The 13577-nt window shown below is 48.3% G+C and overlaps 1 protein-coding gene across 2 annotated transcripts in view; it reads right to left on the bottom strand.

Moving 5' to 3' along the window:
* CABIN1 (calcineurin binding protein 1) overlaps window positions 1–13577 on the bottom strand; it is a 156954-nt gene that overhangs the window by 114994 nt on the left and 28383 nt on the right. For both annotated transcript variants that reach the window (XM_066260010.1, XM_066260011.1), the window contains exons 15-18: window positions 12623–12775; window positions 10689–10883; window positions 6265–6507; window positions 4406–4562 (exon numbers count right to left, since the gene is read on the bottom strand). In XM_066260010.1, the coding sequence (XP_066116107.1) occupies window positions 4406–4562; window positions 6265–6507; window positions 10689–10883; window positions 12623–12775 (748 nt within the window). The remainder of the gene's footprint in view (window positions 1–4405; window positions 4563–6264; window positions 6508–10688; window positions 10884–12622; window positions 12776–13577) is intronic.

Below are 13577 nucleotides of genomic sequence, written 5' to 3'. Positions count from 1 at the left end.
AAATTTATATGGAACCAAAAAAGAACACGAATAGCCTCAGCAATCTTAAAAAAGAAGAATAAAGTGGAAGGTATCACACTTCCTGATATCAAGTTATACTACAAGGCCATTGTTCTCAAAACAGCCTGGTACTGGCATAAAAACAGGCATATATAGATCGATGGAACAGAACAGAGAACCCAGAAATAAACCCACAGTTCTATGGACAACTGATATTTGACAAAGGAGGTAAAGAAATACAATGGAGTAAAGACAACCTCTTTAACAAATGGTGCCAACTTCTATTATGAATCTACCTTTGCCACCCAGCTTAGTGTATCCCAAGGTTCTCTTTACCATGACACAGTTGCAGAGCTCCAGGGAAAAGCAACCTGCTCTCATCTCTCCAGGCAGAGGAGAACAGAAGCTCCATATCCATGCATGCTGCAAATGGCTTTTCCAGTCTACCTGAATCATTACCAGCTAGAAGCAGCGGTCATTGGGACTTAGACATGAGCTGCAAAGTATAGAATGGTGACCACAATTCCAATGCCATGCGGACTTTTCCTGGATGTGGACTTTTCCTGGATTCCTGCTCCCTGTGACAGCTCCTAACAGACTGAACTGTGGTTGGGTTGCATTTTTCAGGGATTTGGCATGGTGATGGGGCCAACTTGGACTTGGTGAACATGTTAAGGACACTACTCTTTTATGGATTCTTGCTGTATTGGCCAAGAGTTTGCTTAAAGGCATTTAATCACTGTAAAAAAAATAGAAGACTGGATAATGAAGATGGGGCACATATACACCATGGTATACTATTCAGCTAGAAGAAATGATGACATTGGATCACTTACAGCAGAATGTGGAATCTTGATAACATTATGCGGAGAGAAATAAGTGAATCAGAAAAAAACAAGAACTGCAGGATTCCATACATTGGTGGGACATAAAAGCGAGACTAAGAGACATGGACAGGAGTGTGGTGGTTTCGGGGGGTGGGGGGAGGGAAGGAGGGAGAGGGGGAGGGGGAGGGGTACAATGAAAACTGGATAGAGGGTGACAGAGGACGATCTCTCTTTGAGTGATGGGTATGCAACAGAACTAAATGACAAGATAACCTGGAAATGTTTTCTTTGAATATATGTACCCTGATTTATTGATGTCACCCCATTAAAATAAAAATTTATTAATAAAAAAAAGCAATCTATAAATTCAATGCAATACCAATTAAAATACCAAGGACATACTTCAAAGATATAGATCACATATTCCAAAAATTTATATGGAACCAAAAAAGAACACGAATAGCCTCTGCAATCTTAAAAAAGAAGAATAAAGTGGGAGGTATCACACTTCCTGATATCAAGTTATACTACAAGGCCATTGTTCTCAAAACAGCCTGGTACTGGCATAAGAACAGGCATATAGATCAATGGAACAGAACAGAGAACCCAGAAATAAACCCACAGCTCTATGGACAACTGATATTTGATAAAGGAAGTAAAGAAATACAATGGAGTAAAGACAACCTCTTTAACAAATGGTGTTGGGAAAATTGGACAGCTACCTGCAAAAAAAATGAAACTAGATCACCAGCTTACACCACTCACAAAAATAAACTCAAAATGGATAAAAGTCTTAAATGTAGGCCGTGAAACCATAAGCATCTTAGAAGAAAACATAGGCAGTAAGCTCTCCGACATCTCTTGGAGCAATATATTTGGTGATTTATCTCCACGGGAAGTGAAATAAAAGACAGGATAAACAAAAGGGACTATATCAAACTAAAAAGCTTTTGCATAGCTAAAGACAATAAGAACAGAATAAAAAGACAAATTACACAATGGGAGAACATATTTGACAATACGTCTGATAAGGGGTTAATAACCAAAATTTATAAAGAACTTGTAAAACTCAACACCAGGAAGACAAACAACCCAATCCAAAAATGGGCAAAAGAGATGAATAGACACTTCTCCAAAGAGGACATACAGATGGCCAATAGGCATATGAAAAAATGCTCAACATCACTAATCATTAGAGAAATGCAAATTAAAACCACAATGAGATACCACCTCACACCAGTCAGAATGGCGCTCATCAACAAAACAACACAGAATAAGTGCTGGCAAGGATGTGGAGAAAAGGGAACCCTCCTGCACTGCTGGTGGGAATGCAGACTGGTGCAGCCACTGTGGAAAACAGTATGGAGATTCCTCAAAAAACTGAAAATCTGGTGGCGCAGTGGATAAAGCGTCAACCTGGAATGTTGAGGTCGCTGGTTCGAAATCCTGGGCTTGCCCGGTCAAGGCACATATGGGAGTTGATGTTTCCTGCTCCTCCCCCCTTTCTCTCTCTCTCTCTGTCTCTCTCTGTCTCACTCTCTCTCCTCTCTAAAATAAATTTAAAAAAAACAAAAAAAAAAAAACCTGAAAATCAAACTGCCTTTTGACCCAGCTATCCCACTTTTAGGAATATACCCCAAGAACACCATAGAATGGCTCCAAAAGGAGAAATGCACCCGCATGTTTGTGGCAGCATTGTTCACAATAGCGAAGATCTGGAAACAGCCCAAGTGTCTGTCAGAGGATGAGTGGATTAAAAAGCTTTGGTACATATATACTATGGAATACTACTCAGCCATAAGAAATGATTACATCAGATCATTTACAATAACATGGATGGACCTTGGTAACATTATACGGAGTGAAATAACTAAATCAGAAGAAAACTAAGAACTATATGAATCCATACATAGATGAGACATAAAAATGAGACTCAGAGACATGAACAAGAATGTGATGGCAATGGGGGTGGGGGGTGGGGCGAGGGGGAATGGGGCGAGAAAGGAGAGAGGGGGTGGGGGAGGGGAGGGGCACAAAGAAAACCAGATAGAAGGTGACAGAAGACAATTTGACTTTGGGAGAGGGGCATACAGCACAATCAAATGTCAAAATAATCTGGAGATGTTTTCTCTCAACATATGTACCCTGATTTATCAATGTCACTGTATTAAATTTAATAATAATAATAAAAAAGATAAATCCTGGTTAGGGATCTGCTTTAAGAATAAAGATTTATTCCTGCTCCTCCCTCCCCCCTTCTCTCTCTCTTTCCTCTCTCAAAATTAATAATAATAAAAAATAAAAAATAAAGAATAAAGATTTAAAAATATATATATTTTTTAGAGTTCTGAACTGAAAAAGCAGTTTATGGGACAAAATAATGAGGCTCATTTATTAGTTTATGGTGAGATTTAGTAGTGGTTTCCCTTCTGCAATTTTCCTTTTCATTCCATTTTTTCAGTTCAAATTTTACATAAATCATTTTCATGCAAATCATTTACAGGGCCACTGCCTCTTGGTATGTTTTCTTCCCGACTAAGCTCATCTGTTTGCAGCATGGTATATGCTTTCATTCCTTCTTGTCCCCTATATGGGGTGAGGAGTGGGCTTCAATGTTAGAATACTTACCATGTCATTTCTTCCTATCCCATTTATATAGTCAACGAAGGTGGTATAACTGCTCTAATACACCATGAATAAATTTCTTGGGGCACTATCCCACATAATATAATACCTTTCCTTAAAGCTATAATTGTAAAGCAGGTTGTTCTCAATCCACTTTTCCATAGCCTGTGTCTACAGAGGTAGAAGAAAGGAGACTGCATGGCTAGGGCTGCATGTAGTCATTGTTGGAGGACTTAGGTTTTGTTTTCTTTTCTGAGCTCCAGATACCTCTCAGCTGTCAGTTCCTTCAGGATCTGCTACAGCTGCAGAGATTCCCCTCACCAAGGTTACAAACTTCCTGCGGGAGCCCACATTCAGTGACTGAGCAAAATGGGAATATAAAGGTCTGGCTACTTCCGTCTAACCTGGTGGACGGGCACATCCTGCTCCAGAGCTCCCTGTTCTGGGCCACGTCTTTGTCAGGCCTGCATCACAGTTGGACTTCTCCCTTTGCCCCATCCTGCTTCCGCCCCCTTCCTTTCACAAGTAATGATTCCTAATAAACCATCTCAGTGTCTGCTTCCAGAGAACTCAGTATGTGACAATGTCCTACACCAGGCCCTTCACCACCCGGCCAGAAGTGTGTGTTGTCCTGGGTCCCTTCCCCTAACCTCATTTAGTCACTGGAAGATGGTAGGAGCCAGCAGCCCTTCCTGCCTCTGCCAGGCCCAGGAAGGATGGAGGGTCCTCCCTACCAGCCCATTCTCTACAAATGAGGATATTAATATTTCCCAGGATTTTGTCAGCTTATCATCTTCCCTCTGTTCTCCCACTAAGGGCAGAGGAAGGGACAGGAGCCCCTCATAAGCACTCACCCATTCCCTCTGAACTGCCACGAGCACCAGACATGAAATACTTCACATGCCCACTGACAGAGGTCAAGGCCCATCCCACCCAGACCCACTTCCCACCACCTTCATCTGCTGGGTTCTGAAGCTGCTGCTGGTGGCACAGGGAGTGGAAGGTGTCCTCTTCTTGCCAGATAATCCGATGCAGAATGATCCAGGGCAGCACTGAGGAGACATGGGGCTCCTTGGGCTCCTCTTGTACAGCCATGCTGCAGTCAATGATCTATGGGGACAGGGATGTCACCGCAGGGCCACCTCCCCCCAGCCCTGGATGAGTACTCAGAGCAGCAGGGGTGGGGGAATGGGGCCCACCCCCACTGTTTTAATGTGGTAACACTGGCACAGCAGCAGCCCGTCAGGACATCAAATAGGGCCACAGACCCCAACAACAGAGCTGTGCCCAGGCTTTCAAGGAGCCAGCCCTGACCATCTTCTTTTATGCCATGTGCAGTTCCTACTGTGTGCTGGGCCCTGTGCCAGACTCCTCACTGCTGAGGGAGTTGATGGCCCAGGGAAACAGAGCCAGAGACAAGCCACACAAGAGCCATGGCTCAGTGTGGTTGCTGCAACAAAAGCAATTGAGGGCTGTAGTGGGCTCTGCAGAGGAGGGTGGGGACAGATAAAGGAGAGCCCTTGAGAGAAGGTTTCCACGTAAGCGCACTGTGGTGTGCCCAACCCCAGAGAGGGCAGGGAGAGGGGGCAGAGGAGAGGCGTGCAGGCAGAGGCCCCAGAGGTAGCCAAGAAAACAAAAGAGGGTGGGAGGGGAGGTCGGTAGATCAGTGCACTTGGGTAACAGGCTCCCTGGAGGGAGTGTGAAGAGTGAAGTGAGGGAGGAGCACATTCATATTTCCATGTGGAAAGGTACCTGTGGCAGCGTGGTGGCTGGACTAGAAGGATAGAGGAGGCAGGGAGGGTTGTGGGGAGCATGCTGCCACAGTTCAAGCAAGAGATGGCGGTGGTCTGGCTACAGCAGTGCAGTGAAGATAAAAGGAGAAATGAAGAATGGGAATGTTAAGGACAAGAATATGGCAGAGCTTGCTGACAACCTGAGTGGAAACTGTCAGGGAGAGCCAAAAGTGGCTCAGAGGAAGTTTCCCTGTCACGAAGCCTGCCTGGACAATGCAAAGTGCTGCAACCACCCCTCAGCTACAGGTGCCAGGACAACAGGGGTGGTGGAGAGCCCAGCAGGAAACAGGAGACTGGATTTCCAGCTCCAGCTCTGCCTTGGCCCACTGTACACAGGCCAGGGCCTCCTGCTCTGATCTTGCTTCCCCCCTCTGGATGGGTGGTCTAGAAGAACCCTGTGGAAGCCCTGGCCGGTTGGCTCAGTGGTAGAGCGTCGGCCTGGCATGCAGGAGTCCTGGGTTTGACTCCCGGCCAGGGCACACAGGAGAAGTGCCCATCTGCTTCTCCACCCCTCCCTCCACCTTCCTCTCTGTCTCTCTCTTCCCCTCCAGCAGCCGAGGCTCCATTGCAGCAAAGATGGCCCAGGCGCTGAGGATGGCTCTGTGGCCTCTGCCTCAGGCGCTAGGATGGCTCTGGATGCAACAGAGCGGCGCCCCGGAGGGGCAGAGCATCGCCCCCTGGTGGGCATGCCGGGTGGATCCCAGTCGGGCGCATGCGGGAGTCTGTCTGACTGCCTCCCGTTTCCAGCTTCGGAAAAATGAAAAAAAAAAAAAAAGAAGAACCCTGTGGGGCCGAGTGCCACACAGTCTCTAACCCCCAGACTCTAGCAGTCCCAGGGAAGTCTGCAGCCAGTTCACAGCCACTCACGACCTAGGTACCCGCCTTTCTTCAGCCAGAGAAGTCAACGTATCCACTTGGAGTACCTAACTCACAATAAAAGCTGGTGAAATCTGAAGAAGGGTGACACAAGACAGCCACACCTGCTGCAGCAAGGCAGGGCAGGAAGGAGCAGGGGTTACCTGGATGAGGTTGTTGGTGAGCCGGATGAGGCCAGTGGATGAGGCTGATTCCTTCAGGATACTGCCACTGCTGTCTGCCGAGAGTGCCTGCTCGATGCCCAGCAGCAGCTGGGTCACTGTGGCCACCCACTCCTCCTTGGCTGCAGCCTCGTTCACATTCACCATCTGTTGGACTGCCTCATTCAGAGCCACATCAGAGCACTCAAAACACTGCCGGTGGTCCTTCAGCCGGAGCAAGGAGTCCTGAGCACAGGAGGAGGGCTGTGAGAGGGCTATGACAACACTCACCACACCTGGTCCTTAGGACTGAAGGTCAGGTTGCCAGGGACAAACACACAAGAACTAGTCTCTAGGAAAGGGGAAGCATACAGAGCCTTGGGGCATCTGCAAGGGCACATGGTGACCTATGTACAATCACAGCATGGCAGGCCACCAGCCAGGGAGATTTCAGAAAGGAAATCTTTCTGATCTGTGCCTCAGTTTCCTCATTTATAAAGCTGGGACACTGGATAAGGCCACAGAGCCAACAAGCAGCCAAAAGGAGGCTGTGACTCCATTACCTCTGTTAGCTCTCACTGTGCCCCAGGCCACCCAGTCATGTGCTCATCCAGCACCATGGCCTGGAGAGTCCCGGGGCAGGAGCGGGGGGGCACTGGGATAGAATGTGTAGCAGAGGAGAGCCTGAGCCAAGACCAGGGCAGGGGCACTGGCCAGGCAGTGCTGAAACTAGGTGCCAGATGAAACAAGGTACTGAGCCCCTCTGGGCCCCAGCCATCTCACCACCTCTCAGGAGGTGCTATACATGTTAAAAGAGATGATATCCAGGCCCTGGCCGGTTGGCTCAGCGGTAGAGCGTCGGCCTAGCGTGCGGAGGACCCGGGTTCGATTCCCGGCCAGGGCACATAGGAGAAGCGCCCATTTGCTTCTCCACCCCTCCGCCGCGCCTTCCTCTCTGTCTCTCTCTTCCCCTCCCGCAGCCAAGGCTCCATTGGAGCAAAAGATGGCCCGGGCGCTGGGGATGGCTCTGTGGCCTCTGCCCCAGGCGCTAGAGTGGCTCTGGTCGCAATATGGCGACACCCAGGAGGGTCGCAACATGGCGACGCCCAGGATGGGCAGAGCATCGCCCCCTGGTGGGCAGAGCGTCGCCCCCTGGTGGGCGTGCCGGGTGGATCCCAGTCGGGCGCATGCGGGAGTCTGTCTGACTGTCTCTCCCTGTTTCCAGCTTCAGAAAAATGAAAAATGAAAAAAAAAAAAAAAAAAAAAGAGAGGATATCCAGCCTGACCTGTAGTGGCGCAATGGGATAAAGTGCTGACCTGGAACGCTGAGGTTGCCGGTTTGAAACCTGGGCTTGCCTGATCAAAGCACATATAGGAGTTGATGCTTCCTGCTCCTCCCCCCCTTCTCTCTTCTCTCTCTCTCTCTTTCTCTCTCTCTCTCTCTCCTCTCTAAAAAGCGAATAAAGTCTTTTAAAAAAAAGGGATGATATCCATAACGTAGTCAGCACAGTGTCCTGATATGAAGGAGCTCTTGGTATACCACACTGCACTCAGACTACTATTTTAAAATCTTCTCCTTGGGAGCCATCGCTTTTTGTCACACTCCCTTTCCTTTTGCTCTAGAACAAACCCATTTAAACCCCTCGGGTATCAGCCTCCTTCATTACCGTGCTGGCTGTGGAGAAACTCAGCCTGGCTGTGAATTCACATATCTGGCGGGCAGCCTGTTGTAGCCACAGGAAGCACCTGCTGCCTGGCGCCCTGCTGGGCTCTGACCTCGCTGCAGCTGAGGCCCAGCAGTGGCTCCTCCCTGCTTCAACACGTGCAGCTGCCACACACTGAGGTGACACCGACAGGTGTGCATACAGAAACATCCAAAACTGCCCTTGGTATGTGCTATAACATCTGAGCATGGATCAAAACCACCCCCAATTTAAAAGCCCTAACTTCCAGGGGCACAAGGCCTATGCTTCTTTATAGAGAAAACAAGCACTCTAGCAGGAGGCCACTGAAGTGTGAAGGAGACTACCAAGTACAGATGTGGAGCCCCCAAGGCCTGAGCCGACACCTCCTGATCAAATGCCAAACGTGCAAGGGGCAGAGGTCTATTTTCTAGCAGGATAAAGACTATTGACCTTAAACTACAGCCAGAGTTGCCATGAAAGTCAAAGATAGGAGAAGGACCTGCCAGCAGCACTCTAATGTGATATAATTCCCAGTGTTCAAGGCCAGAAAGAGCTAAAAGGCAGGAGAACTGCCAACAAATGAGACCAAATTACCACTATCAGTAAAGTGGCTAGATGCAAAATAAACATGCAAAATCGATAGGGTTCCTATAAACCAGAAATGTACTATTAGGAAAAATAATGACCAACAGGAAGGTCCTGCTCAAAATAGCAACCAAAAATACTAAGGACTAGAAATTAGCTCAACTATAAGAAAACTATACAATTATTCTGAAGAATACAAAAGGTGGAGAAACAGCCATTACACTCAGTAGAGTAGGATTCCAAGGCAGAGGTCCCCCCAATAACAGCTCAATGAAGCAATCTAAATGCAAAATATGAAACACTGACATTCTGGAAGAAAACAAAGGCAAGGGTTTCTGTATATCTGCTGACATGTTTCTTGTCTGCCTCCCTTGTAGAATATCAGTTCCCTTAGAGGCAGCTTCTCTCCTGTCCAGGGCCAGGTACACTGTAGGAACTCAATCCATGTGTGTGGAATGAGTGGATGAATATTTTCGTCTTGGAAAGGCTGTTTAAGCATAATAAACAAAATCACGAACATCTGAAAACATCAAAAGATTCGACAACATAATTCAAAACTTCTGTATGTCAAAAAAGATAATAAAAACTGTAATTAAAAAGCAAATAAACTGGATAAAGTATTTGCAACACTGATGAGAAAAAGATTAACATCTTTAATATGTAAAAAGCACTCCAGATCAATAAGAACCCCCCAATAGGAAATTGAGCAAAATCCAGGAGTCACTTATTTGCAAAAAGCAGAAGCTTCCATGGCACGTGGTCCAGGTCTGGCCTCAGCCCATAGTGTTGCTCAGTGCCTGTCCAAACAGCAGCTCCCCAATCTGCAGGGTATCTGCCATACCCAGTAGTGTTAGACTACAGGAGCAAGACAACACCTGAGCCACTGGGGCCATCATACAAAAGGCAGAGAGGACTGGTCTCTTCCTTCGTCCCCACCCAAAGGCCTCCCTGGGTATACCCAGCTGTCCCTCCCACACACAGCCATGCTGAACCCTTCCCCTACCTGCCATGGTAACTGAGGTCAGACAAATCTCATCCTTTGACCTCAGCTTGGGCCACCTAACTTCCTCTGCCTTCCATAGCCAGACCCTCCTTCCTGCCTCTCCTCTCTGCCTCCCTCATTGACTTTCCAGAACCAATCTTTTCCTCCCCTTTCACCAGAGCAGAGATGCTTCCATTCATTTCCACCATTGCACCTCTTAACTATTTCCCAGTTCAATAAAGTTAGTAACTATAATGTCTCATGTAACCTGAGCAAAAAACCTGAGAGAAGACTAGGCTCTCTTTCCAAACTGAAGGGGAAGGACTCAGTAAGATAATAAATATAACATGGTTAGTGTGTGAACCATAATGGACAGGACACTAGACCACCCAATGCAATACTAAGCACATCATTTTTATCATCTTACATGTCAGTCTCTGCAAATGACTCAATGCTTCCTGTGGATGGTGGCAATAGCTGGCACCCATATGGCACTTGCTACATTCCAGGCATGGTGCCAATAGGCACTAACTCTTAAAATCCCCTCAACAGGCCTCTGAGGTAAGGACAATGATGATTCCCATCCCAGAGCTGAGGAACTGAGGCACAGAGAGGCTGAGTAAATGTCCAGCACCCAGAAGATCCTGGTACCTGGAGCTCTCAGTAAGTGTTTACTTTCTGAAGAGCACAGGCATGGAGAAAGCCGAGAGGACACACGGACTTCAAACATCACACTGGTATTCCTTTCCTTCAAGTATATGATCATACATGGGTATTTATTTTATCTTGATTCTTTATAGTATACAGATATTTTATCCATTTTTGAATCTACTCAATAATTTTAAAAGTAATTTATAAAAAGACTGGCAAAGGAACAAACAGGTGGATTGGATGGATAGCTAACATCCTGACTATTCTTTCTCCTCCTCTGCCATGAAAAAGTCCCGAATTAAGTGTGGGCTCATCTTGAGGCATGTACAACCCTAGAACGTGCACTCCGAAGTTCCAGCTTTCTCCCATGTCTTCTGACTGGCATCTTCCTTGGGGCTGAGTTAGTGGTTTTTACTCCCACTTTTCTCTTCTAGGCTCTCAAGGACCACCTCAAAGCCTCCAGGGAATAAACCCACACCAAACAAAGAAGGTACAAGTAGGTGAGGGGACACAGCAGCACGCACCTGCAGCAGCAGCAGCTGTGCTGGCCTCTCAGGAATGGATGTCATAAATTCCAGGTGTTTGGCCCGGTCAAACCCACTGGTGCACAAGGTGGGGTGGAGCAGGTGCACGACAGCCTCATAGTCGCCAGCCTCATACAATCGTTGAATCTCTTCCAGGGACTGGCACCGCTCCAGTGACTTCAGGTTCTTATCGATCTGGAAAAAACCCAGAATTGCTGCTCGATGACAAACCCCTCACAGGCTCCCTGAATCCAGCCAGTCTGCATTTACCAGACTCAAAATTAGACTTCCCTTTAATGTATCAGCATTGACATTAGGCGAATACTTTTGTTGTTGTTTCTTTGTTTGTTTGTTTGTTTGTTTTATATTTTCCTGAAGTTGGAAACAGGGAGGCAGTCAGACTCCCGCATGCGCCCGACCGGGATCCACCCAGCATGCCCACCAGGGGGCGATGCTCTGCTCATCTGGGGCGTCGCTCTGTTGTAACCAGAGCCATTCTAGCACCTGAAGCAGAGGCCACAGAGCCATCCTCAGTGCATGGGTCAACTTTTGCTCCAATGGAGCCTTGGCTGTGGGAAAAAAAGAGAGAGACAGAGAGGAAGGAAAGGGGGAGGAGTGCAGAAGCAGATGGGCGCTTCTCCTGTGTGCCCTGGCCGGGAATCGAACCCAAGACTCCTGCATGCCGGGCCAATGCTCTACCACTGAGCCAACCGGCCAGGGCATTAGGCAAATACTTTATGAAAAGTACTTCTATTGCCCTGGCCGGTTGGCTCAGCGGTAGAGCGTCGGCCTAGCGTGCGGAGGACCCGGGTTTGATTCCCGGCCAGGGCACACAGGAGAAGCGCCCATTTGCTTCTCCACCCCTCCGCCGCGCTTTCCCTCTCTGTCTCTCTCTTCCCCTCCCGCAGCCAAGGCTCCATTGGAGCAAAGATGGCCCGGGCGCTGGGGATGGCTCTGTGGCCTCTGCCTCAGGCGCTAGAGTGGCTCTGGTCGCAACATGGCGACGCCCAGGATGGGCAGAGCATCGCCCCCTGGTGGGCAGAGCGTCGCCCCTAGTGGGCGAGCCGGGTGGATCCCGGTCGGGCGCATGCGGGAGTCTGTTTGACTGTCTCTCCCTGTTTCCAGCTTCAGAAAAATGAAAAAAAAAGAAAAGTACTTCTATTAAGGTCAAGGTATTCAATTCTTCAAAAATAAATATAACAACAACAATAAAAAAAAAAAAAGACTACCCAGAAGCAGAGAGGTTCAGAAAACTGTCCGCCAAAATAATTGGACAGTCTCACAGAGTTCAACGAACCAGACTCATGGACCATGGGGCATCAGGCTGCCAGTCTCAGCAAGCCCCAGGCCAGAGGCTGGCCTGTGCTATTAACACACAAACCCTTTCCTCACAGGAGGCCTGCTGTGGCCCTGGGATATAGGCAGCAGGGGCACAGCACTTTGCCTGGCCCTGAAGTAACTCTGCAAGAGCGTGAAGGCCTTTTCCAGCTAATGTGGACATGTCACAGATGTGGAACTGCACAGGGCCTGAAGCTGCACAGTGAGAACAGGACTGGAACCTGACAGCCTACCATACATACCACGCATGCTGACCCAACCCCACAGCAAGACCAGCTTCTGCTGGAGTTTCCTCTCATTCCAGAGACTGCTGCCATGCACAGCCCAGAGAGCTCAGCAGTAATCACTCTAAATCATGCCAGCAAAAAGCTCCACCATGCCCCCCGTCACCCGGACAAGCTTACTATTAGGGGTATGCCTATAAGTCCAAGTGTCCTTATGCACCAGAGCTGCCTTGCCTAGACCCCCTCATCCTCCCCAGGGAGGAAGAAGCCCTACTTAGCATGTGGGCTGCTCTCCTGGTCCTCAGACACAGCTGGGGCCTGGTCTAACAGTGTTTTCTTGATCAAAAAACCATTAAGAAAATTCCCACTCACCTCCTCCAGGGAAACGACTGAGTCATTGTGGAGGTTGGGGAGTCGGATGACAATGTCTCTTTGCTCAGCCCCTGCCTCTGCCTGGATGGCAGTGGAGCTCTGGAGCATTTCTGTGCAGATGTCATAGTTCTCCAGGGCCTGCTCCATGTCTCCCTGGTCAAAGTAAAAGCAGTCAAGGGACAGGGGCAGAAGGAAGGGAACTCACTCTGCTGCGCCAGGTGACTCATCTTCCTGATCCCACTAGAATGCAGACACAATGAGGGCAATTTTATCCAAGTACTGCTCTACTCCCTGAAAAGGAGCCTGACACATAGTTTGTATGGGGCTCAGTAACAATTTGTTGGTTGGATGCATGAACAAACAGATAAATGAATTTACACCATACTCTGAGAGGAGGCTTCATTAACCCCATGTTATAGGTGAGGGCACTGAAGACACTTAGGCAAGGCTGAATATCTTGTTCGTGAATCACGATGATAAATGGCAGAGCCAGTATTAAAAGCCAGGCCTGTCCTAATTCCAGAACTGACTATGGTACTCTTACTCGTTCCACCACAGAGCACCAGATATCAACATGTGCGAAGGGGCTGGATAACAGCAGTCCACCCGGCCTTCCACACCAGGCCCCAAAGGGAAGCTTTCCAAGGATTAATATAAGATAGGTGGTTAATTCCCTTTTAAAGAGCTCTGCGGCAATTCGTATATTCGCTCAGGCTTTCTCAGGAAAACACAGCAAAGGGTAAGACCCCAAGGAAATCTCAAGTGAGGATTCTATAGGGGGCACGAGAGACCCCTTTCAGAGCTCTGTTGTGCTGCTGTGCTTTATAGACTGAGGGCCATGCTGGGGTTTCTGAGATGCTGAAAATTCCCCACCATGTCCCACTTCCCTGAGCTGAGCCCAGTGCTCAGGCAGGTGACACGCACACACACATCCTCAACAAGGCATCCCGCTCTC

The sequence above is a fragment of the Saccopteryx bilineata genome, chromosome 2, assembly GCF_036850765.1.
Source record: "Saccopteryx bilineata isolate mSacBil1 chromosome 2, mSacBil1_pri_phased_curated, whole genome shotgun sequence".
In the NCBI taxonomy this organism is placed as follows: Eukaryota; Metazoa; Chordata; class Mammalia; order Chiroptera; family Emballonuridae; genus Saccopteryx; species Saccopteryx bilineata.
This window is presented reverse-complemented; position numbering and strand designations above follow the sequence as displayed.